At 42.7% G+C, this 25,952-nt stretch overlaps 1 protein-coding gene across 3 annotated transcripts in view; it reads left to right on the top strand.

The window, feature by feature from the left end:
- Window positions 1–2,446: 2,446 nt before the first annotated feature.
- Window positions 2,447–25,952, top strand: part of slc35f3b (solute carrier family 35 member F3b) — a 59,087-nt gene continuing 35,581 nt past the window's right edge. Inside the window, exons 1-2 of one of the 3 annotated variants that reach the window (XM_028990059.1) lie at window positions 2,447–2,666; window positions 4,436–4,650. In XM_028990059.1, the coding sequence (XP_028845892.1) occupies window positions 2,569–2,666; window positions 4,436–4,650 (313 nt within the window). In that variant the 5' untranslated portion in view covers window positions 2,447–2,568. Of the gene's footprint in view, window positions 2,667–3,491; window positions 3,629–4,192; window positions 4,651–25,952 lie in introns of those variants that run through there. The other 2 variants (XM_028990060.1, XM_028990058.1) reach the window with 2 other exon arrangements.

Here is a 25,952-nt window from a genome sequence, read left to right as displayed (position 1 = left end):
AACAACAAGAACAGGAACAACTGGTGAAAACAAATAGCCAATAAATGTCTAAAAATATCTTTCCCCTCTTCAGTCTGCATGATACTGTTTCATCTGTTCATCTTTAGCCAGCAGGATGAAAGTGGAGACAGCCTGCAATCCCAGGAAAATCACAGATGATTTCCCCACTATCCACTATCTCCCCTATACTAGTCGGCAATTTTCCCTCGTCGTAGACAAAGGCAGTCGCAACACATCGGGGTGTCACGCTGCTTGAGGGCTACACACAGGGTCCATTCTCTCTTCTTTTGTGTCACTTTCTGTCTTTTTCCTCTGTGTTGAAGCGCTAGTGCTGGTATCTGCGTTACCATTTGAGGGTAAATAATAAACAAAATGGCCATTTCTTTATTCTGTCCTCGTGCTGGTAGCGAGACAACAGACGTATTAACACAAATTACCTTGAACCAATAATCTTTAATCTTATTAGAGTTAACAAGAACTTCACTACCAGTCAAAAGTTTGGACGCCCCTTTTTGGTGGCGGATATGGAGACAAACATGAATTTGTTTTTTCAGAGTCTGTCATGCCCGACAGTCGGATGGTTGGAGAAAGAGGTGCTTTTTGAATGAAATGATATTTATTTACAAGGAAAATAAAGAATGCATAAACAAACTCTAAACGTATATATTGGTGACATTCGTGACTGCCAAAAATCTATGATTATTATGTCATGCTTTAAATAGTACAATAGGTGTATTTATAACTATTAATAATTATCGGCTGTCATCCACTGTCAATACTGCAATCAAATGCTCCCCAGTTTGAGAACCAAGGTTGTGAGTTGATTTCGACCACTGGACTCTTCCAGGGGAACCTGGCAGTGTGACCAAGCCTGAACCCTGAACTTAGTCTCAGCTTCATGAAGGGTTTTGTTAAAGCATGCACAGGACATTAGATTCAAAACAGTTCAATCCACAATAGTAGCCCCCACCCAACACACACACAATATTGATCATTCATGTGCTGATACTGATCATGCAAATAGGGAATGTTCTAAAAAGACTTCAAAGGACAACATAAATAAAACAATAATTAAAATGCACCACTGGCATTTCACTTAAGTTAAGTCTTCTTTTAAACTCAAAGTGTTAGTTCGATTGTTTCAGTAATTATAGTTATTTATGTAAATACAACAACAGTGACTATTTATTCTGTATATCACAAAATCACAAGCTAAGAAACCACTAAAGATGACACCCCTCATACTTCTCTCAGGACACAAGGAACAACTCCCTACAAACCTTACATGGAGAAAAAAATGGGAAGAAAGTAAATGAGGGACCCACTTCCAGGGCAGCAAGAGCGTGTAATGGGCATCACTGCAGTGTTACTGTTAACAGAGTCATGAGTGTAAAAAGTCCATTAGTTCTAAGATTGCCCATGCTGGTGATGCTCAGTCATGAGTCCATCTTGGTGGTATACTAGTGCAATAGTGGCCCGGTACCCTAACTAGGACAGCCTAACTGAGGAGAGTTGACTAGGTGACTGTGTATTAAAGTGGACTTTAGTAATTGACACTTTGGAATTCTGAGTGAATTGATTAATTCCTGATTCCCTAAATATTGATAAAATTTTATTGTTGAAAGAATAAAGAAATAAGCTTCTTTTAAATAACTAGTTCATTAGCATGTTTCGAAGATGACAGGTTGCAGCGTCTCTGCGGACCAGATGGTACTCCCTTGTGCGTGAGTCAGTGTGGAGGCTCTGCAATGTGGCTTAATAAAACACTAATAGCCGGAGCAGAGTCCGGGACATGCTGTTACTCGGGTAGCTGATTTGGCCGGGAGACCTTTTCAGCGTGTGCAGGGCTGACCAACCCGCCACCATCTACGTGCTTCTGTTAGTGTTCAGGCTACAGCAGAAGCCTGCTAGGTCATATTAATTAGGTGAGTCCACCAACTCTTCACACAGAATGACATGGACAGTGGCAGGTGATGGTTTGAAGCGATGGCCTGCAGTAGGGTGTGATGTTAGTTTGCCGGGGTAGTGCTGGTGAGCTGAAGAGACCATTGCACAGTGACCATAATTAGTCATAACTCGGTGTTAAAGCAGCTGGATGGGCGTGCTGACAGTTGGAGAACAATTATGGACAAGACGTACATTTTCCATTGTGAGATGCGAGGGCAGGGAGGCCGAAAGGATAAAAAAGTTAAAATAACAATAGATTGTATAAAACCATACAAAACAACGACAAGGCACGTCAAGTAACGAGAATAGGCAAATTGTGCATGTTGCCAGATTACGTAAAAAAACGCGAATAGTGGTTTAATGTCGTATGTCGTTGTTTAGTTTAACATCGTTCGACACCCCGGGTCATTAACGCCATCAGGTGGCGCTGTCGTCGTGTCGTCCGCTGCGCTGGCGCGCCGGGGCGCGCGTGTCGCCGCTGGAACGTGTAAATGTCAGGGCGCGCGCGTGCGGGCGGGCGTGCGTGCGTGCGGGCGTGCGCGCGTGCGTGCGCGCGTGCGGCGGTAGTATGTCGGTCGCTGCCGCGGCGGCGGATTTGCCGAGCAGCGGGCTGCGGGGACGATGTACGGCGACGGCGAGGCCACGATGTGGGACAGAGTCGGGCGGCCGCGGAGGGACTGCATGTGCTACCTGGGACCTCCGACCACTTTAATACCCATGTAAGATTTTTGGATTATTTCAAAATAATTAATAATAAATTTTAAAAAATCTGATTGTGTCAGATTCAGAATAAGGTAACACTTTAAATCAGTGTGAAATGCAATCAAAGCTTGCCGGAATAATTTTTATTATAGGGACAGTGGAGCTGGGTTTTTGTTAGTTTTTTGCTTGTTTGTTTGTTTTTAATAATTAATATGTCATCAACAACTATTAACGTATTACAGTCGCCTGATTCTGGTAAGACCAGGCAGCACATCACGATAAATGCGTCTCGACATCGTTTGGCTGCAGGCTCCTTCTCTCCAGCGGGGAAGCGAATGCGGGCGTCGCTCCCACGTCCCGCAACTGTAGCCTTTCTTTTGCGGCATTACTCCTCGGAGGATTTATCAGAGACCGCTTTCTTACCCGTTTACCTGCCTGGGCCGAGATTTAGACAGGTGGCTCGAGGCACAATGCTTGTGATTATGAGCCGTTTATTACATATTACTCATGTAATTACATGTTATTACACGTTACTTGTTGTTGAAGTTATTATGGTCGTGTCTGGCATGGGAGTTGCCCCTCACCCCGTTATTGCCGGTTTGCCGGGGACAAAAATGGGTTCGAGTTGTCGCCTGCTGCGGTGTTGCCAGGTCCGCGTATTATAAGCCACTCTTTTTAAAAACACGTCCTAATTGACGCGCTCGCCGACTCCTCTCGCGAGATCTGGTTACATTTGGAGCGCGGCGAACGAAAAAAAAAAGTTCCACGCGTTTCGCGTTCCTCTTTTGATGAGACTGCGGCCCGTGTTGTCGCCTTTGCTTCTCGGGAAGTATCGCTGCGCCCGGGACGGTAGTCTCTGCCGCTCCGAGCCACCGAGAGGTTCCGTACCGGCAACGCTGTAACAGCACCGCACACAGCGTCCAGTTTCGCCGCTGGGTTCGTGATTATTGCTGGTTTGGTGGGTGGGTTGGTGTACAAAGTACGTGTACAGTTCACACATGTTCCTCTTTTTTATGGAAATAAGACTAATCGAGTAACGCGCATGCGCACACAGATCGCGGACTGGTTCACATCCACCAAAAAAGATTACTGATAAAGAAAGTGCTCTTTTTTTTATTACGGGAATTAATTACATTTTTTTAATGCGAAATGCACCCTGTTTTTACCTTTTCCCACAACTGTCTCTGAAAAACAAAAATGCGCACCGTAGTTTGTTAGAAAAATCAGTTTATGGCACAACAATCCTCCCCAAACCCATTGAAAGGCACTGGAGGGCCTGCATGGTTATATACGTGACTAGCGGGTAAGACACTCACCTACAAACCAGAAGAACTCAAAGTCCCAGGTTCGAACCCCACTTACTACCATTGTGTCCCTGAGCAAGACACTTAACCCTGAGTGTCTCCAGGGGGACTGTCCCTGTCACTACTGATCGCTCTGGATGAGGGCGTCTGATAATGGCACAGTGAGAATGCATTGGGAGATGTTAGTAGTTTGCTTCCTGTTTGATGTGTGGTGCCAGCATCACTGAGAGGGAGGGAGAGAGAGAGAGAGGGGGAGAAGAGAACATGCCTGTTAACGCTGCTGCTTCAAGCCTTCCAGCCACCGCATACTTGGGACTACATGATGCACCAACACTCGGGTCTTATGGATTCCTGCCACGCTCGGTGCCCGCATTAAATAGCACCCATGTGATGGAAGGGTCCTCTCACCCCGGGGTGCCAGGCGCCTGTCACCCCGCGCTCTCCAGCCTGTATCACCACCCCCCGTTGTGTTTGTTTTCCAGCGGCATGCGGAAATCGCCAGACGTGAGTCCGAGACGGCTGTCCGACATCAGCCCCCAGCTCCGGCAGCTGAAGTACCTGGTGGTGGACGAGGCCATCAAAGAGGACCTGAAATCGTCCCGCTCGGTGGAGGACATCAACAGCGCGTCCATAGAGGAGCGGATCCTGAGGATCACCGGCTACTATGGGTACCAGCCGTGGAAAGCGGTTTACAACAGTGAGTGGGCACATCCGACAGCGGCTAGCGTCTAATTGAAGGCTGATGGGTTCATTACTGCGGTATAACAGAGTAACAACGTGGCTGCTGCTGCCGCTGCTGTCTGAACTGGATGAAGGTTCTTTAGAATGCGGTTTCTGCGCACATTTGGCTTTTAATGATTATGGTTGGTTCATCTTAGAGTTCTTTTATTTGCCCAAACAACCCTTTGCCTCACAGTAATTTGATAAGTGCGTGTGTTCTTGGCAAATAAAGGTAGTCTTTTGTAACCTTTTGCATATCTTTTGTAATAAATCAATTTATCAATCAGTTTGCAAACACAAAAGCTCTTCCTTTAGTTTTCACAAGGCTTTAAAGCCCAGCACTTCTGTTTGTGTGCGTGTTTTTTCTTCTTCTTGCTTTCAGCTTCCATTGCATAATGAGATGTGTGGGGTGTAATCCTTTGTGTACTCCCACAGGCTAGTGCTGTGATGCCTGCCGGGTTTTCTCTGCATGACGTGGGCTATAGTCAGTCGCACCGCCGCTGAAACGAGAATGCAGCACGATTTCATTCCTTTTTAGTTCATCACTGAATCAATTTTATACGTGAAGGATATTTGTGGATTTATGCATAGAGCGAGGATGGATGCAAGAAAGATACCGTAAAATTACAGATGGTCATGTCAGCCTTGTTTAAATGTGTGTTTCAAATTCGGAGACAGCCTGTGTAATCCTTTATTCTCTAAATGAAGCTTCGTAATTGCACATTATTTTATTCTGAAGTTGGGTCTTTAGAAAAATTAAATATATTTTCCTTTCCTTTAATGACAGTGTTCACTTTAACTTCACAGGTTTGTGGAATAATGGTAATGAAATGAGAAAATTCTTATATTTACATTTTAAGCATTTATCACACTTATCCAGAGAGACTTCCAATCAGTAGTTACAGGGACAGTCCCCTCTGGAGACACTCAGGGTTAGGTGTCTTGCTCAGGGACACAATGGTAGTAAGTGCGGTTCGAACCTGTGTTTTTGTGGTCTTCTGCTTCATAGCCGAGTGTCTTTGGCTACTAAATCCATGATTCACACACCCATTTACTCTTTTTATTTCATGTAGCTGCTGCATTAATTAAATGCAATTAAAGAATAGGGTGTGTTATAAACAATAGGGTGTGTTATAAAACCTTAAAAGGTTTTTTTACATTTTTGGACCCTGTGTGTTGAGTTTTTGAGATAATGTAGACCACCGGTAGTGCCATTCCTCGGAGAACAGCACGTTTGCATGCAAAGGCCAGCATTTTGCAGGATAAAAGCTCCAGCCGGTGGTAGCGAGGGCCCTGGCCTGTGTTGCAGTGAGAGTTTGAGGAGTAGCCGTCAGCATTGTGCAGCAATCATCAAACAGGCTCACAGGAAGGCAGTCACGGAGTCTATGAGTTGCAGTAAGTTCACAAAGTCCAGCTATGGATACAACACTTTCTGCATCTGAGAAGGGTGGTGGGGGGTGGTGACTAAAAAAGAGAGCGAGAGAGGAGGTGGAGGAATCAGGTCGTGACACTGCACTGTTAGGTCATCTGCTCTGTGTTAGCGTGACTGAGGGCCTGGACGACATCAAAACATCTTGTTGCACAGCAAAAGAAACACAACCTTTCACTGTGTTACATACGGTCACCGTGCCTCGCCAAAATAAGCACAGCGTTCCCGCTCCCAGTCAGCGGCATGTATAAACAAGGTGCCGTTGTGTAAACCAAATGGAGGCTTCTGCTTTCAGTGCCAACCAAATGTTGGAATGCGACTGAGGATGGGTGTACAGCGCTTTTCGGAAAAGAGCTCATTGGTTTTTTCGTGATGATGCCACCTCCAGGATTTACCGTGCGTGGGGCGAAAGTGTGGGCTAAAGCGCATAAGTGCTCTCATCACGCTCCTGCTCACTGGATATGATGAATCGCCAGTCAGCTCGCTGCACGACAGTGGTTATCACAGAACACGGAACTGGGCCTGGTCTTGACAGAGTATCTTGCCCTCTTCTAACCCACTGTCAGAGTAAATCTCCTATAGCAGCTATGAGCAGATATGGCTACAGTTGCTCAGACAATGAAATCTGCCTTAAAATACACCCTGTGAGAGTTAGTTAGCTCTTTGAGTCGAAGCCAGGAGGTGACAATGTCTCATGATATGACATTTACACTGGGGCGAAAATGTATTTGGCACCCACTGATTGTGCAAGTTGTCCCACTTAAAAAGATGAGAGAGGTCTGTAATTTTCATCATAAGTACACTTCAAATGTGAGGGACAGAATGTAAAAAATCCAGGTAATCATATTGTATAATGGTGCAAAAAAGAAGTATCTTGTCAATAGAAAATACTGAGCCTCAATACTGCGTAATGTAGCCTAGATTTGCAGTGACCGTGGTGAAACGTGAAAGGGATTGTCACATGTGACACACCCCAGCACAGCACCCAGTGTACACAGTGAAGAGCCTCAGTGGCACCTTGTCGTTTCGTGATTGGAATTGGCAACCTTCCGGTCACAGGTCTGTTTCCTTGCCTGCTAGGCCACCACTGCCCCGTTTCCTGTAGGTCTTCACCAGGTTTGCACACATGGTGATGTTTAAGGGCTGTCACTGGGCACAGATTCGCTTTTGGACTATAAAAAATGATCATTTATTTCATTTATTTTGTTTTAATTTCAGTTCATTGAAGCACTTTAAGCACCAACACATTTTTAGTAAGTTACCTTTCATCTAGAATTGTGCTTCAAATTAAGAACTTTGTTAGATAATCCTTTAAAAATCAATACCGCCTATGTGAACAGCGATAAAAAAGTGAAGCTGTAAATAAATGTGGTAATAAATGTGACGTGGTTGAAAATTTGGTGCACCTAACTTTTGTGCTGGTGCACCTTAGAAAAAAAGCTAGGCAGACCATTGCACCCTGTGGAAAACGTCTGTCTAGAGACCTGAAAGGATGCTGTGTAATAACAAGTGTTGGAATTATTTAATGACTGAAACTACACAGACTGATTTTTGGTGTTATTTGTTAATGCACTGAATCACTATTATCTGTGGTGTAGCACGACCTCCCAGGTCATATGTACAGTATGCACACAGCGTGAATCAATCAATTATTACTTCAGCAGTATGCATTTAATGTCGGTAGCATTTTATATAGGCGCATTAACAACATCATAATCATGCAAGCAGTGAAATATGAGATGCAGTAGCAGGAAGGACATAGAACTGTGTTAATTCGTGGAGACAGATGGTGGGAGAATGGAATCTAATGAGTAAATGATCACGCAACATTGACATATTTATCATGTTTTCTTTTTTATTATTATTTATACCAGGACGCTTAATGTACAGATACATAAAACACACAATGTCAAACTCTAAGCGGATAATATTTCACAAGCTTGAAACTATTATGAACGAAAGTTCGAGCAATCTTATGAGATACCACATACGGAACGTTTGTAATTGCTTTATTATTCTAATTTTCACTATTATCTGCTATTTTGCAATTATGTATGAGAGTATGCATCTCTTTAAAAATGATTCTGACACCGTAAAGCCACAAGCAGCTTTATGAAGTGAAGAATTGGAAGGATTGTCGCAACAGCCTTAAATGAACATGAAACATTTAACTATGTAACAGCGATAATAATATACTGTGTCTAGAATAGAGACTGTGCCGTACCATGTTCATCACAATTCGGCCTTTATCCTCATGGTTGCACCAGCACCAAATTCATTATCTCTTATATCATCTCAGATTCTCAGATGTTCCAGTTTCCCCCATGTTTCTTTCAAAACATGGATCCATTGATCAAAGACGAGAAGATGGACTGATGCCTCTAAATATGCCCTTAAAGGCTGATTCATACATTTACGCATTTGAAATCCATTACCGCAGTACAACTGAGTGATGTGGCTGCTGCTTCTGGATAAAACACATTTTTTGTCATATCATCAATATGATTGGTCGATTCAGCTTACAGTCTTTTTGATCTGCCCACACAACTCTTTGTAATTAGTCGAAATTAGATGTTACAGCTAATTGCTTTGCAGTAACTTGATTAATATCATTACCTCTAATACAGCGTAGTACAGAGAAATAGGGAGGGCAAGTGCATATCTTTTCATTTCAGAAATCACACATCCAGATTGTGGAACTAGTGTGTCTCACATTTCCATATTCTGCCAGTGTTCCAGGTGTCTCCTTGTATTTTTCAATATATTGATCCATTGATCAGTAAAGATGGACTAATGCCTCTAAGCATCCCATTTGGTGTGTTTGATTTTTGTCAAACACCAGCTTGTACTAGAACATCACATATAAGCTGGGAAAGGAATGTGTCAGGATATCATCGGCTGACTCCTGAGGGGGAAATCCGGCTCCGTGATTCAGGCTGGAGCTTCGTTGTGTTCATTGTTAACCTGAATGTGTGCAGCGGTTGTGAGTGTATAAATGTCGCCTCGTATCACTTCCCTGTCGGGTCCTCAATCTGCAAGTCCTGTTGTGATGCGCGTACCTGTTTAATGCAATAAACCCCACTGTTTGTGAACCCGTGTGAATGTGTCCGTCCCTGCACCATGCCGCCGTGACACGGGACTGTGTCCTCAGTAAACTATGTTCATGTTTCATCAGTGTTAGAAGACACGGAAGGACAGAATGCCTGCTTGTTTCCTACTGAGAATTCACGAATGTTCCAGAATCCTCATGGGATTGCAGCATGTCAGTAGTGAAGGAAAAACCAAGCTCCATGGAGGACATTGATAGGCACCACTCCAATGTAGGAGTGGCGGGGACTTTACTTCAATCTTTAGAGACCCTCAGAGACAGCTGAGAATGGCACAGCTGGGAATCAAACTCTGGCTGAATAATGGAGAGCTTCTCTAAAACAACCTGCATACCCATCCCCTCCCATCTGACTGCAAAAGCTCCAAAATTAGGGTTTTGCTTCCTTGTTGTCTTTGCAAATGGTAAAAAGGCATCCTGCTATGCTGGAAATGAACACCTGCAACGCTCATGTATATTTAAAAACTTGCTGCAGTATGACATGCTGTAGTGCCGCCAGAAAACCTGCAACTCACCCTCCGGGCACAACATATAGATACATATTCAGAAAATTTGTGCTATCGTGAATGGGAGACTGCATGTCCTTTTTTGAAGTAACATAGACTTTGGGGGGGTGATGATTTTTTTGATGGCTTTTCTCTCTGTTGCTCTCTGAGGCCATGAAATAAGTTTCAGTTGGCCGTTCTGATGAAACAAAAAAAAACATAAAATGACAATAAAGTCTATAAAGTGGTACTGTTAAATCGCTATTAACGTTATTAATAAAGTATTATTAATGCAAATTATGAATGTACACTTTACAGTACATTTTTTTGACATCAGATGCCCTTATCCAGAGTAATAGGTCCACCAGCTCAGAGGTAAGTGTCTGAGGAAATTTGAGTTAGTAGCTGGTTACTCTTCCAAAATCAAAATTAAGATTTTTTATAAAAAAAAATGTCTGGTATTTCCTGGTTTGCCATTCAGACTTCCCAGTTAATTATTTGTTTAAATGTCTGAAATATATAAGTAAATAGTGCAATTTTAACTGTGGTTGTGATTAGTCATGATGAACTAGATCAATGCATGATGTAATTTTAGTGTAATTATTTACAGTGGGTATGGAAAGTATTAAGACCCCCTTAATTTTTTCACTCTTTGTTATATTGCAGCCATTTGCCTAAATCATTTAGGTAAATTTTTTTTCCTCATTAATGTACACACTGGCCCCCATATCGACAGAGAAACACAGAATTGTTGCCATGTATGTTTGCAGATGTATGAACACAAAAAAGATTTTAGCAAATGGCTGCAATATATCAAAGAGTGAAAAAGTTAAGGCAGTCTGAACACATTCTGTACCCACTGTACATTTATTTTAGATGCATTTAAATTTCTCTTAGCGAAATCACAGCAGTCTTCTATGCTTATCACATTCATATGAGGGGCCGTTTAGGAAATATTTCAGACTTTTGTTACACAAACACATGTGAAACACACACACATTCACATATGAAACTGACAAGCATGCATTTATACTACTAAAAACTCGCACACACACATATGAAACACTCACACAGATACAGGTGAAAAACACACACATATGAAATGCTCACACAGATACAGGTGAAAAACACACACACACACACACATATGAAATGCTCACACAGATACATGTGAAAACCACACACACACACATGAAATGCTCACACAGGTACAGGTAAAAAGGTCTCTTATGTAACAAACAAAAATTAAACTTTGTTAAAGGCCCATAAAAAGTAAAGTGAATTGTGATACATATCGGCACAGCACACGGTGCACACAGTGAAATGTGTCCTCTAAATTTAACCATCACACTTGGTGAGCAGTGGGCAGCTATGACAGGCGCCCGGGGAGCAGTGTGAAGGGACGGTGCTTTGCTCAGTGGCACCTTGGCGGATCGGGATTCGAAAATGGCAACCTTCTGATTACCGGGCCGCTTCCTTAACAGCTAGGCCACCACTGCTCCATGAGCTAAGTAAAAAAAATGAAAAAGATTAGAATATTCATAGGAGGCGCGCTGTGGCTGGTAGCGCGGAATCTTCCGTCAGGAAGGGAGAGCGACGTCGCGACCCGGTTCGGACTGCGCACGCGCAAAATACAATTACCGCTTTTTAAATCGGGTCGCCAAAATAGAATCCATAGAGCCGACTTCCGGATATAGTGAAATGACTTCCGGATATAGTAAAAATTTAAATTTTTGTTTGTTACATAAGAGTCCATCACATGTATCTGTGTGAGCATTTCATATGTGTGTGTGTGGTTTTCACCTGTACCTGTGTGAGTGTTTCATATGTGTGTGTGTGTGGTTTTCACATGTATCTGTGTGAACATTTCATATGTGTGTGTGTGTGTGTACTTTCACCTGTATCTGTGTGAGTGTTTCATATGTGTGTGTGTGTGTGTGTGCACGTCCATTTCACATGTATCTGTGTGAGTGTTTCATATGTGTGTGTGTGTGTGTGTGTGTGTGTGCACGTCCATTTCACATGTATCTGTGTGAGTGTTTCATATGTGTGTGTGTGCGAGTTTTCAGTAGTATAAATGCATGCTTGTCAGTTTCATATGTGAATGTGAAAGCTGTTCCAATAAAAAACCAGGAAAATAACAGCTTCCATTGCCTCCTAATATCATATACCCTGATCAGGCAAGTCAAGTGAAGTGAGAGGAGGATGGGAGTGATGTGCTCAGGTTTGCACACTCTCATCAGGATCCTAGCTGCAGAGTTTTGAATGTATTGGAGCTTCTGCAGGCTCTTGCTAGTGATCTCGAAGAGAAGTGCATTACAGTAGTCCAGCCTGGAGGAGATAAAGGCATGGACCAGCTTTTCAGCTGATCTTGATCTGGTGAGAAGCGTTGACCAGTATGGCTTCAGTCATGGAACTGTTGATCTGGAGGAAATTGTTCTCCATCCAAATCTTTATCTTCTCCAGGCAGATAGTGAGATGATGGTGATGATGAAGATGTGGTTGCAGCTGTGGCATTGCTGTGTCATCAGTTTAGCAGTGGATTGTAGGGTGGTAGTAGCCTAGTGAATAACACACTCGCCTATGAACCAGAAGACCCGAGTTCGAATCCCACTTACTACCATTGTGTCCCTGAGCAAGACACTTAACCCTGAGTTGCTCCAGGGGGGACTGTCCCTGTAACTACTGACTGTAAGTCGCTCTGGATAAGGGCGTCTGGTAAATGCTGTAAATGTAAATGGATTGAAAATCCATGCCGATTGATGACTTACTGGCTTTGATGAGAGGAGCACAGTTTGTGATGACCAGGTCCACTGAGTGTGGGGACATCAACAAGTTGCTTTAAGTTTAAGAAGTCCAGCAATTGGAGAAATTCCAATAGAGAAGTAGTTTTTTGCAGCCCCATATGCAACAAACTGCAACAGAACAATCATGAACGATTTTAGTAGTTGGTTCTACAGTCCTATTGGATCAGACAGCATGGGCCGGCCTGTCCTCCTCATGTACATCAGTGAGCCTTGGCCATCAACGAAGCTGCCGTCAGTTCATCATTTTCCTTCCTTGGACCAGATCCTGGTTACTGTAAGAGCTGCAGTTTTGGCGATGCTATGACCCAGCTGTCATCACAATTTGACCCAATCTTCTGTTTTCAACAAGGATAAAAATGTTCGTTGCCTGATATTCCACTAAATTCCAGGTGCTGCTGTAACAAGATAATCGATGATATTCACTTTACCTGTCAGTGATCACAATGATTAGAAGTGCAGATATGAGATCCCAGAGCAAAAGACGTTTTTGGATGAATGCATTCTGATTTGGAAGATGAAGCGTCGCTTATTAGCTGCTCAGTGTGATATGGCTGCATGAATTTTAAATTAAAAGATTAAGATTAAAACTACAAAGCGACGCTCGCTGCTCTAGAGTGGAAAAAATTCCAATGTCCCTTAAAAGTGCATGCATTGATATTCAGAAATGCACGCACACTCCTAGGTTTATCATGGAGTTGCAGCTGTGTTGTAGCTCTTTATGCTCATTCTTCCTTGTAATGGAAATATCAGTTGACTCCAGTCGCCTCATCCTGTCTTTCACTCTCCCTCACACTTTTCCTGCATTTTCATCACTTGCGATTCACCTCCATCCAATTGATTACCAGTTCAAGCAGAACAATGAACCTACTCTCTGTGCAACATGCCTGCTGATGCCATTCCGTTCTCAATCACTGTTGAACACAAAGGCCAGGTCTACTGCTACTCCGCTGCGGATTAAAGGCAAAAACCATGCAAACGAGATGAGGCATTGAAGATCAGGCCTGTCCTTCTGTATGCGAAACCTCGGGGGACATTCTCCAGCAAGCAGGCTCACGTAGTGACCTTGATTGCCATTCAGATTAATTGTGCCTTCAATTGAATACTGTTAAACAGGAAGCTGACAGTCATTTAGCAGATTTATATTTCATCACAGCCACGCTGCCCGTACTCCACCCCTCTCGGCACACACAGGCAAGCAAACACACATCGGCAGCTGCTGTGCAGATGAACCTGACAGTCGGCTGAGCAGCCGAGGAGGTTGGAGCTCGAGCAAAGCCATGAGTTTCTCTGTAGCATCTGTCAGGACTAAACATGGGCCAATGAAAATCCCCAACGCTGCCAGTTGACGAATGTTCTGAGATCCTTTCCAGAGCGCCCCTGGACCCCTGTGAAAAAATATCATTTTACTGCTGCATGTCTGCATGCAATTTTTCTTGACAGGATAATCACTTTCACTGTGCCTATGAAGAGCTTTTATCTCCTGTGTTAAAGGCTAAATATTGCATTTTTTCTTTCTCTTTCATCTTTCAGCTGCAAAAGAATTCTACTATTCCTGACAACTGGTTATCATGTTAATTTGCCCACAGTAGAGTAATGAGCAAAATTATATTGTGCTTTACATTTTTATTGTAATCTCCCTACCCCAAGAACAGCTTTAACACTCCTAATCTATTGTCTTCCAGATACTGCTCACAGTAAATGAAGTGTGCACATTCATAAATTATACATTGCAAGATCGGGCGGGGGCCGCACAGTAGAGTGGTGGTTAGTCACATGGCCTCACACCTCCAAGGTTCAGACCTTGTGTGTGTGGAGTTTGCATGCTGTCCCCGTGTTGGTGTGGGTTTCTCTGGGTGCTCCGGTTTCCTCCCGCCATCCAAAGGCATGTGCACTACATGTTCATAGGTGCTAGTGGGTGAGTGAATGATGTGTGTGTGCCCTGTAGTGAGCTGGTGCCCCGCTCTGTTCTCAGTGTCTTGGGATGGACCTGTATAGACTCTGGCATCCGTGACCCTGAGAAAGACTGAACAGTTGAAAGTGAACAGTGAGTAAGTGATGATCAAGCAGTTCGATTTGTTCTGCCAGCTGAAGCTGTAGCTGTGAGTTACAAACAGAATCACAATACAAATATTACTCATATACAATATGACATATACAATGTGAGAATTCATCATTTCCTAAGAATGTGAGTTGAGTAGCCACACAATAAACGAAGCTGTGAGTTACAAACAGAATCACAATACAAATATTACTCATATACAGTATGACATAACAATGTGAGAATTCATCATTTCCTAGGAATGTGAGTTGAGTAGCCACACAATAAACGAATTTAATAGTCTAGTTGCTGTTTTATTTGACAATGTATGTGATATTATGAACTGCTTAACTGGACACAACTTGGAAGCAAAGCCAAATTCCAACCTACAGCTAAAGCAATGAGCCCCTGTTCTTTTCTATTATTAATCACATAAGCATTGCATGTGCTGCTGTAAAAAAATTCAGAACACTGTTTTCTTTATGAAAACTTTTTTGTGGAGAACTGAGCATTTCTGTCCTACTGAGGGGAGCAATTAATGATCATTAACATACTTATTGCAGTCATTTTCTAATAGAGGCTGATTATTATCTTCCTACATAATCCTATTGAACAAGAAACATTACATTTGAGATATGAAGCATATAGATTTTTACCCCAGAATTCTTCTAACATCGATGCCTGGGCCAGTAGTATTTTCCTCTAAACTCCCTCCATGTTCCCATTATTAGGTAGAGAGTATTCCCATGGGGCTGTCCCTCCCTTCCCTCAGTCACTGTTGTCTGTGTGTTTTTTTTGTGTTTTTTTTGCTGCTCATGAGCTTTGCCGGGTGAAAAACATCAATGGTCAGTCTGAGATTCATTTAGTGCTGACATTGTTGACCGGGAACAGAGTACAAAACAAATACAATTAGAGCGTCTGTTTTAAGGAGAACAAAATGAAGGAGGACGAGACACTTTTCACAGTGTAGAGACACAGGCAACTGAGGCTGGAGGGCGGTTGCCTGGCAGTAGATGGTAGGAGGTCAACTGGATTCATCAGCAGTTTATTTAGCCTTGGCTGGGAGCTGCAGCAGTTCATTTAGCCTCATCTCAAAAGACCATGCCAGCGTGGAAGGTTTTAAGGGCATCAGGCTCAATTCCGGGTGGGCTGGTGCAATACAAAGTTCCTCTTTCCTTCTTTCCTGGCTTCAGCTTGGTATAATGGATAATTGGGATCATTAGCATATATGTTGACAGTTGTTCAGTGATGGAAACCCCAAAAGATCTGGTTGTGCAAATGCTTTAATTAAAGTATACTGCACAGAGAAAAGAGCCAGTTAGGCTTGTAGCAGTGTGGTCTTGGGCCATATTATAGGCCACAATATGTTTATATCCCTTTACACCCTGTCCTAAAAACAGAAAATCAAAATGTTAATAGGTTCACATTTTAAAGTTTGAACATAAGTGATAAGTGCAGGTCAGTCCTATCGGATTCCATCTTTTGGAACGACTCTCCACTGAAAAAATTGCCTTTTTCTCTCTCACAACATCCAAACTATGCCTGAGTGGATATGTGAGTTACTGAGAACAAGAAATGGCTGCTGCCTCTTTTTTTGTAGCCAAAAAGCATTCCATGCTCCTGTCTGGACCGTCAAGCTCTCTGCCAGTTGTCTATCCTTGTGAGTGGCCCTGAACGAGATGACAATCTTGGGGACGCCACAATATTGTCAGTCTTGTCAACCAGCTTGTCAACTGGTTAGTTCTATATTGACAGAATAATTAGTCTTTTGCCTGGTGATCTTGTCCTGCTCTTGGACACTCTTTTGAGGTGGCCTAGTTGGTAAGGAAGCGAACCCATAATCATAAGGTTGCCAGTTCAAATCCTGAACCGCCAAGATGCCACTGAGCAAAGCACCGTCCCCACACACTGCTCCCCGGGCGCCTGTCATGGCTGCCCACTGCTCACCAAGGGTGATGGTTAAAAGCAGAGGACACATTTTGAGTTGAGTGCTGCAGTGTTTCACAATGACTTTGACTGATCAATGGTTTTGAGGGTGAATATTCTCACATGCCTTTGTTACCACTTGAGTCTCCCTTCCTTGTACACTGGCAATGTGAAATACGTTTGACAGTCCGTATCTATGCTTTGAAATGGAAAATGTAGTTATTAGATTTGCTTTTATGCTTCTACCAAAACCATAAAGAAATGTTGGAGATATTTCCCTTTATTAGTTGAGGAAGAAATTCCACCAGTTTATAGGTTCCCTGGATGTGTTATAGACAAAAAAGACATGAAGATTTAGGAGGATGTGATTACCCGTGACAGGCTGTCCCTTTTAACAATGGCAGCTGTGATGAAATATGAAAAATTATCAATAGAATTGGATCTGTGTGTATTTGCAATATAGAAAGTGTAAAGCCATTTTTATTTGAAAAAGAATAGTTATGTCATCACCAGTGGCCCATGTGCACAGAGAATGCACCATTTCTGTGCTTTCCATGTGGCTTTAATCTTTTTTTTTCTGTGAGGCTGATGTGCCTTCATTTTCAAAGCTACTGAATTGCCCAATTAAAATAAAAGCTGGAGATTTTTTTCTCAGAAGCTGTAACCGAGCCAATAGCTCACTAGCAACTCTAGCAACACATGAACATTACTTGATGCTCACTATACTGGCCAAGTGCTGTTGCTGAAGGGCACCTAAAATATTTCAGTCAATAAGTTCACTTGCAATGCCGAAACGTGGTGGCAAGTTGAGATGCAAATTAACTCTGCTGAAGCATCTGAAAGGCTCATCCATAAAAGTTCCCATTTTATAATCACCGAATAATTAAAACTGAATGGGTGTTAATGTCAGTGCCTCCTGTCTTTCTCTATTTTGCTGGTTGAGCGAGGGAACAAATACGGTTGACATGGTACATGAACTGTCTGCCTGTCAGGTTTGTTCTTCTCTCACTCACTCGCTGTCTTAATAGGCATTTGTAGACCTTGGATGGGGTTTAACAAGGGGGACATTTTGAGAAAACTAGCCAATCTGTCATTTTGGGGTGTTAGTAGCTTAGTGGGTATTTACTATAAACCAGAAGACCGAAGGCCCAGGTTCAAACCCCACATACTAACATTGTGTCCCTGAGCAAGACACTTTAACCATGAGTGTCTCCGGGGGGACTGTCCCTGTCACTAGTGATTTAAGTTGCTCTGGACAAGGGAAAATTTTGATTGCAAAAATCACCCAAATACATAGTGAAATCGTGGAAGACTGTGGCCGGTGCACATGTTAACATCCAGCCATTTACCCATCGGCCACATGCGCTATCATCAAGGTGAAATCGAGCAGTAAATATTGCTAATAAAATCCTCAGTGTTAATGTTGTTGGAATTAGACAGTCAACATTATCAGTCCTGCCCATCTGTAATGTTGATAGCGTTTCTTAAAGTTGCAGCCTGAAGCTGAGAAAAGGGGCCAAGCACTAAATGTTTAGTGATCATACGCTACCTCAGACCACATAAAATATGTGGTTGGTGTTTAGAGCTGTTATGTTGCATTTTTTTGGTTTAAAGTGTTTACACATTTTGTAATGATTTAATCTTAAGAACTAAACTTGCTATGAGACAGAGTTTGGAAAGAGGCTCAGACGAAGAGCCACACTTGATGATCTAGTAATAAAAAAAAAACAATAAAACACCTTGAATATGCTGACATGAAATAAATAGGAAATTAAATTCCCAACAATCAGGCACTTTCCACAGTGAAGTGTGTGTCACTGTGTGCTTTTAAATGAATATATAAAATTCATATATAGATATAGACTGCAATCCCTCACACACACCACAACCTGCCTCTGCAGGTGTCTGAAATGGCCTGCAGAGCTGATGGTGTGAGGAGAGGTCGTGATGGTGAGAGGAAGAGAGAGGGAGAGCCAGCACTGCTGGAGAAAGGTCAGTCACCGCCAGCCTCTCACAGCCCATCCAGTCAGGGCACATCTGTCAGATACCGAAACAAGTAGGGGGCAGGGAGAGAGAGAAGACCAGGGGGAATGAAGAGCTATCTCCACGAGCATCCATGCCTTGTAAGATAGGGCACCGGTGTTTTTGTAGCTGACAAATCTGCTCGAACCCATTCTGGGCGATCAATCTTTTTTCCTTTTCTCTCAGGACCAGCTCGGGACAGATTGTCTGCATCCTCTGTGAAGTATCTGTCATGGCCATTTATTCTGAGCGAACCATAAAGAGTGAGAGGTTGTAGAGAACAATTGGGTCCTATATCAGGGCCAGCTGCTGACGCTTACCGAGGGAAAAATTTCTACCGATAAAAATCCTTCGCTGCACCCGGGTCATGCATGTCCAACACAATAGCATGATTAAAATAGCAGATTTCTACGATTTTAATGTGGAACCAGTAGCTCTGCAAGAAGACCTACTTCGCTGCTGACATTTACAATCCTCGCATTGAAAGGCTAAGAATATTCCTCTGAGGATGCTTGCCGATATTTAGCTTAATTAAAGGGCCACGCGTGCTTATATCAGCCTCATTATTTATCTGAGATCAGGCCTCTCCCTTCCTGTCTGGCTGCCGGTCTCTCCACCCGTGCTGTTCTCTGATGCACGTGTGGGACAGTCAGGGATGATTGCAGGGGTTTTGCCAGCGCTTGATTGCCTTGGGAGATCGAAAGGCGTGATGAAGCCCATCCAACCGTTGCTGTTCATAAAAGACTTTTCTTGCAAAGCATCAACAGAGGAGCAGAGGAGATAATGAGGAGGTATGAAGATATCTATGAAGCGAACATAAGATGCCCAATCAACTTCTTGTGCCCCAGGATTGTAAAGTGAAAGAAAGATCGTGACAGAGAATAATCACAGTGGTTCTTATTTGTCTTGTTTGTGCAGCACAGAAGGTGCAGTTTCCGTAGTACTTGTGTCTAGTACTTTTAGTTTCTCTTCTGTGGAAAGAAAAAAAAAACTATTAACAAAAATGTCAAGATTAGACCACTCACAACCAAAATAAGAAATCTAATTGAATAAGAAATTTAATTGAAACTGATTTCAACAATTTTCACACAATTTTATTGTTTCAGACATATTTTTTTGTGGGTCCTGTGCTTTTTAAGAAAAAAAACCATTTTGCTAAGTTGAGAGCAGATAAAGTAGCTTCTTGTGTTTTAGGTGTAACATTCGTTAAACCAGTAATCACGGTATTTGTCAATTGTTAATGGTTAATGTCATATTATTGTCTAAAATTGTAATGTGCAGTCACTTAGCCACACCTCTTAATAAAAACACTTCTAATAGCATGAAACATGCAAAATCATTTGTTATTTTGAGGATACAGACACTTGGCAGACAGACAGCACGAAATTTATGAAGGATGGAGATGACTAAAATGTCAAACTACTACACATCGTCATGTAAAGTGAAAAGTGAAGTGATTGTCATACACTGCAGCACAGCATGTGTGTCCTCTGCTTTTAACCATCACCCGTGGTGAGCAGTGGGCAGCCATGACAGACACCCCGGGGAGCAGTGTGTGGGGACGATGCTTTGCTCAGTGGCACCTTGCCGGCTCCGGATTCGAACTGGCAACCTTCTGATTTCTGCTTCATTACTCGCTAGGCCACCACTGCCACAAGTCTTTATTAGTAGTCATTATTAGTCTTTATTAATAGCAGCTCCCAAAATAAAGATAGTTTCAGTGCTATGCTTCTATTTCACATGCTCATGCGAAAATGATTGGAGTGGAACAGCAAGGTTTAACTGCTAAATGATTGGTAATACTGTAGTTCTGTAATAACTCATAGGGGTGGTAGTAGCCTAGTGGGTAACACACTCGCATATGAACCAGAAGCCCCAGGTTCAAATCCCACTTACTACCATTGTGTCCCTGAGCAAGACACTTAACCCTGAGTGTCTTCAGGGGGGGACTGTCCCTGTAACTACTGATTGTAAGTCGCTCTGGATAAGGGCGTCTGATAAATGCCATAAATGTAAATGTAAACCTTATCTCTTCATAATGTCCCTCATACAAGGTTTGAACACAGAGGATAAGGTTTCCAATGACAGGGATGAAATCCTAATAAATTTGTCTAATTTTAATATAGATCTTCTGCCAAGCAAAGTGGTTCATTAACAAGCAACTATTGCCTCTTGAGGACGAATATTGGATTCAGTGCCTTTGTGGCCACAGTCAATGTAACTGTCGCGGCGGCGAGACAGGGCAGGCGAAACAAAGGACATCTGCTCACAGGACAAGGGATTTTACATGGAACAACTCAGAATACAGTACAGGATACAGGGACAAACTTCCATGTAGTAAGCCATCAAAGACTAGATACAATTATACACACACACACACAACACAAAACTCCGAAGTATGGAGTAACTTTAAGAACAGTAACTTTAATTTATGACAGACCTTTTACTATTGTGCTGCGGATAGCCATCAAAGCTAGCAAACTAGGAGGTGATGCCAAAGGTCTCGTCGAGATGCACGATCTGACATATCGGATGTGTTGGTGCGTGTCAATGGGGGTCGGGAAAGCCTGGAAACACCTGGAAAACTTGGAGAAAGGCAGAAAAAAACTTGTTACATTCAAGGCCGCCATGCTAAGCCTACGGGTCATGCGCAATTCCCAAAAATACTTTTTTTTTATTATTCTAGTCAAAAAATCTACCTTTGTAAGTTACACATACAAAGATTTGATTTTCAATTTGACTATCAATGATTATCAATTTGATGTTGACTCGAAGATCTTGCCAAGACTGACGTTTTGACATATGGTCTACCTTACACGTAGACCATATGTTGGGAAAAAAATTGTCAAAAATTTGTACTCTATTGTTTGAGGTTTGCTATTACCTTTAGAAGTGATCAGACTGGTTGTGGCCAAGCCATTAATACTCAAAACAGGGTCAAATCCCTGTACAAATGCATTGAATGCTAGTTTTAGCATGTATAGCATTTAAAAAAAAAAACCTGCTAACACACGCTTTGACCAAAATGTGCAAAAACGTGGATGTCACCTCCCTTGATGCATTCAATCTTTAGTTTTGGACCTGCCTTATCTGGCAGCCCTCTTTTTCCATTGAATCCCATTCATTTTCGCTCTGATTATGGTGCTGTGTCATGCTTCAACCAGAACCCACCTCACTTTGCATGGTGGGTCAGATACACACCCTGAATGAGTAAATGGGGTTGATTTGAAGCCGCGCTCATTTGTCTGGTTGTTTTGGGTATCCGCGCCCTTTTTTCAGCATTCGCTCAAATACACTTGAATAAACCCCAGGAACCACCTACATGATCATTACCAACACTGTCCTACAACACAATTGCAAACCAGCCATTTTATTATGCTAAAAATACAATAATTTTATTATTTATTATTAAGTAAGTTAAGTTATTTAGTCATTTTTCTGACCAGATTATTTTATCTTTTTTTCACTTTACTAAGGCTAGACTCTTTTCAAACTGAAACTTATTGTGGGACTTGTTTGCTAGTTTATGGTCAAAGACATTTTCAGGAGTAACATAAGTTAAAACAAGAAAGAAATTCCATCTTCAGTTATTTTTTACGCATTTGATGAATTGGCGGATACTAATTTAAATGATCTAGAATGAGGAAGTGGCATACGTGAGCGCTGTCAATCATTAGGCACCTCCCATTTTAAATTTTGTTGATGAAAACATTAAAGCTTGTGTTCTGGATGGTAGTTGGATTCTATTCTATTCTGAAGGGTAATTTGATTCTATTTTCTTTAAGATATAGATAATAACTATTCTATTTTTGTGATGATACTCTAGCAGGTCCATGTGAACATGTGAAAAATACTCTCATGGTTTCAGCAGGCAACTTGTACTGAAGGGAAACAGTGCAAATGTTTAAAAGTCCATACTGGAAGACAACTGGCTTAAGCAACATAGGGAACAAATGTTCTGTCACGTCATACAGAAAGGTTAAACAATGGGGCGCTACTGTAAGATGAAATGCACGGCAAGCCAGGGAGCCAGCCCGTCAGAACCCTCCTCCAGCATCCGTGTCACTGTTAGTCACCGTCAGTGGTTGCCCAATACACAATCCACACAGCACAATACAGCACTGCACCATGCAGGTCAAGGGAACCAGGCAATTAGGCAAGTTGTAGTTTGACGGATTGGAGCAGACAACCAATGGGGGATAGAGGAACTGTCAGACCAGCCAGTGGGGCAAGAGAGCTCCTCGCCTGCCTGAGGGGAGCATGCTGGGCCGAGGCAAGTTATCCAGGCTTCTTAATAGGATAAAAGTGAAGGTCCCCATATCAGTTGCTTAACTTGTTAAATAACGCATTTGCGCATGGTGGATACACTTTGTGCATAAGACATGTTTCGTCATGCTTAAAATATAAACCTTCAGAAACAAAATTATAGGTTTATAAACAGAAAAAAAAATTAATGCAAAAATGAATAGGTCTGAATCTGTCTGAATTTCACAACCAGTCAATTCTTTATGTTTTCAGTGTATCTAATGTGAACATATTGAAAGAACAGCATATTTTTGGTTTTGGGAGAGACACTTCTGAAGTGACGGCCAACTTTACTGTGTGTTTGTTTCTGTGGAGGCATTTGTGATGGACGAATCGGACCAGAAGCCGGTGAGCAGGTGAAGACGGACGTGCAAGGAGAGCAAAAGAGCCGATCCATCTGATGTTAAAATGTCACACCGGAGAGGTCACAGAAGAGAGACTAGTCAGACGAAGGCTGCAATTCTCCATCGCATCAATTCATCGTCACATGAATCAATGGTCTTTGCTTACATTGACAAATCAGTGTTCCACGACTGCAGGAACCTATTAGAGGACCTAGTGGACTTGCATACTGGGTATAAAATGTGACAATAAACCAACTGATCAATAACTCTTCACATAGTGTGTCTCACAAAGACACTTAAGCCTGAGTTGCTACTGGGGGACTGACATGCAGTTATTAAATTTAAGTTTAGACCCATTGCCAGCACAACAGGCATTCAATAATCCTACATGAGCCAGATATTCTGAACGGCCTTGCAAATCATTGCCAACATTTTCTAGTGTGTTGGTGTAGCCACTGCTCCACAATGTATGAACAAAGACATACAAATACCATGTTAGTGATATTTTATCTGCAATGACTAACTGTTGAACAGTTCACAATTAATGCAAATTGTATTATCTCTTGATAATAGAAAGAAACCCCAGAGAGAAGGGAAGGTATGATAAAGCCTGTCAAATGCTGAGTTAAGTTTTGATATTCAGCCCATGTTACATGAATTCCTCGTCCAAGATGAGATGAAAATCGTTTTTCCCTCCTGGTCCTGTGGAAAGTGAAAGTGAAGTGATTGTCATTGTAAGATACTGCAGCACAGCACACGGTGACACAATGAAATGTGTCCTCTGCTTTTAACCATCACCCTTGATGAGCCATGGGCAGCCATGACAGGCGCCCGGGGAGCAGTGTGTGGGGACGGCGCTTTGCTCAGTGGCACATCAGTGGTACAGCAGAGGGCAAACCAGGTTCATATTTTTCGTATGAACTTCTGCCCCCCTAATGCATCATGTCCAGTCACAGAAGAGAGCAAAATTGAGATTTCTGAAGGACAGCTTTCTAAAATGTCCCTCAAAGTTCACAATGAATCATGTGTAATAATCGAAGCAAGCTAATTGTGTTAGTGTTGATAGAGACCGCTGTCTTTCCTCTTGGTTTCTAGGTGTGCATGCTTTTTAATGGAAAACAATTTACCTGATGGTGCCGGGAATGGAGAGGGACGTGATTGGCCACCCTTCTCCCTGCAGACACGGCGCACCTGTTGGCCACTTTTGAAGGGGGAGCAAACACCTGCAGAGCCGCTGGATGGAGAGGCCCGTTCGTGCCTCATTAGTACGTGGTTTGATCGCTGCTGAAAGCACTCGAAATAGACAATCCAAGCGTGGCGAGTTAAAAGATAGCTGTTGCATCATGTTGTTTTATGTGCATAAACATGAAAACCATTTCTCTACGTCTACTCGACCTGTCCAGCTGGTCCAAAACACCGCACCATCACCTTACCAAATACTTACGCTAAAAAGGGCTATTACGTGTATATATTTTCAAAAACGTATGGATAAGCACATCCATCAAATGTTGTAAATGTAAATGCCCAAGCTCTCAGGTAGTTTTGACCCTTTTTGTCTGAGTAAACACTTTTACCAGAATTGGGCAGTCAGGGACTCTACTTCTTCACCGTGGTAATTTATGTTCAGAATCCCGCTGGGTTTCTTTTTTTAGTTTATTTATTCTGCCCTCCCACTGAATTTGCTGCCACTTTCTCCTTTCTCACATTAATAGTTGGCTTCGAAAAGTTGGACGTGTATATGACGGGGAATTGAGTCATTCTGTCAGGCTGGGCGAAACGGGGGAAATTAGTCTCAGTGTGCAGAGAGAGGGCGGCACGAATAGAGCCTGCTGGCCTGACGACCGCTGCGTAGTATTTGTGGCCATAAACACATCAATCATGCCTTCGTCTCAGTAAAACCACAATCGACAGGTGCTTCTATTCTTGTTTCTTGAGCGTGAAAAAATATATCAAATTAAAATGTGATATATCATAGTGGCAGTGGTGACCATGTGGGTAAGGAATCAGCCCCGTAATCAGACAGTTGCCGAATCCCGAACCCGCCAAGGTGCCACTGATGTCCCCTTGAGCAAAGTACCATCCCCCCAACACACTGCTCCACGGGCGCCTGTCATGGCTGCCCACTGCTCCCTCGGGGGATGGGTTAAATACAGAGAGCACATTTCACTGTGTGCACTGGGTGCTGTGAGGATTAATCACTTTCGCTTTCAGGTAATCTGATCACAAATGTTACTGACAGATCTATACAGTTCTATACAGTCATCTGTCAGTTATTGGGGGGGATGGGATCAGGAAAAATGGGTAAGTAAGCATCTTTCACACCAAACTACAGAAGGGTGACTGTAGCACCAGTTGCCGAAACCCTTAATGCTGGTGCTGATATGAAGGTTTTGGAACACACTGTATGAAACCGCTTGCCCGGGCAGAGGGTGTACTTTAGAAAGCATCTACAATAGGCATGTGTGCTTCTGAACTGGAAGAAGGTGTCCTGATACTCTCTGATAGATGATGTGGGTGTGTGGGTCCTTTATCTGGGGAATAGATCCACGGAAAGACTTCAAGCCGTCATGGCGACAGGACATCCTGATGGGGTTCGTGTTGTGGGGTTTTAGTGGCATGAGTGGGATGCAGCATGTAACATGTGGGATCAGGGGTAATTATATCGACAGGCAGTGTGGACTAATTCATTGCAACAGCTTAGTAATGGGTGTACAGTGGGGAACAGGCCAATTGATTGAAATCGTCTGCAATCAGTTAAACCAACAGAGAGCATGGGGATGAATTGATTGCTTCATTTTTGTTTGGGGGTGGGGTGGT

This window comes from Denticeps clupeoides, chromosome 8, assembly GCF_900700375.1.
Source record: "Denticeps clupeoides chromosome 8, fDenClu1.1, whole genome shotgun sequence".
NCBI classification, from domain to species: Eukaryota; Metazoa; Chordata; class Actinopteri; order Clupeiformes; family Denticipitidae; genus Denticeps; species Denticeps clupeoides.
This window is presented reverse-complemented; position numbering and strand designations above follow the sequence as displayed.